Consider the following 1,987-nt stretch of genomic DNA (forward strand, 5'->3'; position numbering starts at 1 on the left):
TATAGGAACAAGAGGAGGAGATAAAGATAAAAAAGCATTTGAATCAAAACACATATGTTCTGATGCCCCTGAGTCAATGATCCAAGTAGTGGTGGTAAAGACTGAAAAACAAGATCTAGTATATTTGATAATAGTACCAGCTACAACATTGGCATTGATCTCAGAACTGGTGCTTGTTGTTTCTGTAGTTTTAACCTGCTTGATCAACTGAACCAAATGTGAGAATTGCTCCTTAGATAGATGTTGATTCAGTCCTTCATTGTATCCACTGTTTGCATCATCTACCTGGTCTCCTACAAAAACCCCATTGCTTCTAGATTGGAACTGATTTCCTTTACCATTAGTGAACTCAAAATCTTCAGGAAAACCTATGATTTTGTAACAATCATTGACTGAGTGTCCCACCATTTTGCAGTAGGTACATGAAGCATTTGGATTGAACTTGTTCTTCTTTCCTCTAGGAGCAGTGTTTCTTTGTGCTGAATTTGTTCCTTTTTGAATGTTGTTGTTTGATTTTTGAAACTATCCAAAGTTCCTTGGTCCTTGCTTGTTATTGTTTCTCTATTGAAAAGCACTCTGGCCACCTAGGTTTGCCTGATTTCCTACCATGAAGGATGAGGATTCAGAGGATATAAGAGGATTAGCATAAATTTCCCTCTGATTCCCATCTTGTAACACAAGGGAATAAGCATGATTGATATTGGGCAGAGGGTTCATCATTAGGATGTTTCCCCTTGCCTGTTCATAAATACCATTTAAACCCATGAGAAATTGGATGAGCCTTTCATCCTCCAGTGATTTTTCCAATTTCTGTTTGCCCTCACACACACTAGTGCACAAACACTTAACATCACAATTAAGTGAGTCTAACTCATCCCACAAATGCTTGAGTTTAGTAAAGTAACTTGCTATATCACTGCTTCCTTGAACTAATCCTGATAGTTCCTTACGCAGGTGGTATAATTTAGCACTATTTGATTGGCCAAACCTGTGTTCAAGGCTGGTCCAGAGGTCCTTGGCAGATTTGGAGTAGATCACACTATCCCCAATGTCCTTGGATAGTGAGTTTAACAACTATGAGGTAACCATATCATTGCACCTACTCCATGACTGAAAATCTTTGGAGGTGACGATAGGAGGAGGACAGGATCCATTAATGAATCCTAATTTGTTCTTTGCTGAAAGGGCTATAAGGACAGACCTCTTCCATCCTTAAAAGCCTCTCCCATTGAAGGCTGTGTTGACAAGAGCTATACCTGGTGCATCAGAAGAGTGGAGAAAATAGGGGTGATTTGTGTCGAAGGTGACTGTATTTCCAGCTACAGTCTGAGTTATAGATGCATTAGGAGTTACAGATGTATCACCCATGATGAAGGAAAGCTCATAGAAAATTTAGATGATTCTGTATTAAATCGAGCTTCAGAGCTTCAATACTCTGATACCATGAAAGGAATGTAAAATTAGAAGATGATGTAGGGAATTTTTCTCTGTGTATTTTTCATTTAGCTGAAGCTCAATATATACAAGTATATCTGTAAAGAAACAAAAATAGAATTTGAGATTCCTTTACACTTGTCTAATTACTATTGGTTATTTAATACTCCCTCCGTTCCAATTTATGTGAACCTGTTTGACTGTGCACGGAGTTTAAGAAAAAAATAAAGACTTTTGGAATTTGTGGTCCTAAACAAGTCCAAATGGGGCCTAGAGTATTTGTGTGGTTATAAAAGCTTCTCATTAAGGGTAGAGTTATAACTTTAAGCTAAATTGTTACCAAATTTATAAAGGGTTCATTCTTTTTGGAACGGACAAAAAAGGAAATAGGTTCACATAAACTGGAACAGAGGGAGTAACTAACTAATATTCTTTACAAGGTGTGTCACATGCCTCACACATGTGGGCTTATTCTAGAATCCAAGAATGAAATATACAGCTGTATTCCTTGACTAATCTGGACGGCTAGGATTTAGTTTATCAAATTTATGAT

The 1,987-nt window shown here is 37.4% G+C and overlaps 1 protein-coding gene across 1 annotated transcript; it reads right to left on the minus strand.

The window, feature by feature from the left end:
• Nucleotides 1–561: 561 nt before the first annotated feature.
• Nucleotides 562–1,210, minus strand: LOC107832419 (uncharacterized). Its single transcript, XM_075218080.1, has 2 exons — nt 1,202–1,210; nt 562–1,074 (listed from the first exon to the last, which is right to left on the minus strand). Exons 1-2 carry the CDS (start codon nt 1,208–1,210, stop codon nt 562–564), a joined length of 522 nt encoding a protein of 173 aa, XP_075074181.1.
• Between the last annotated feature and the right edge of the window lie 777 nt (nt 1,211–1,987).

This window comes from Nicotiana tabacum, chromosome 1, assembly GCF_000715075.1.
Source record: "Nicotiana tabacum cultivar K326 chromosome 1, ASM71507v2, whole genome shotgun sequence".
In the NCBI taxonomy this organism is placed as follows: Eukaryota; Viridiplantae; Streptophyta; class Magnoliopsida; order Solanales; family Solanaceae; genus Nicotiana; species Nicotiana tabacum.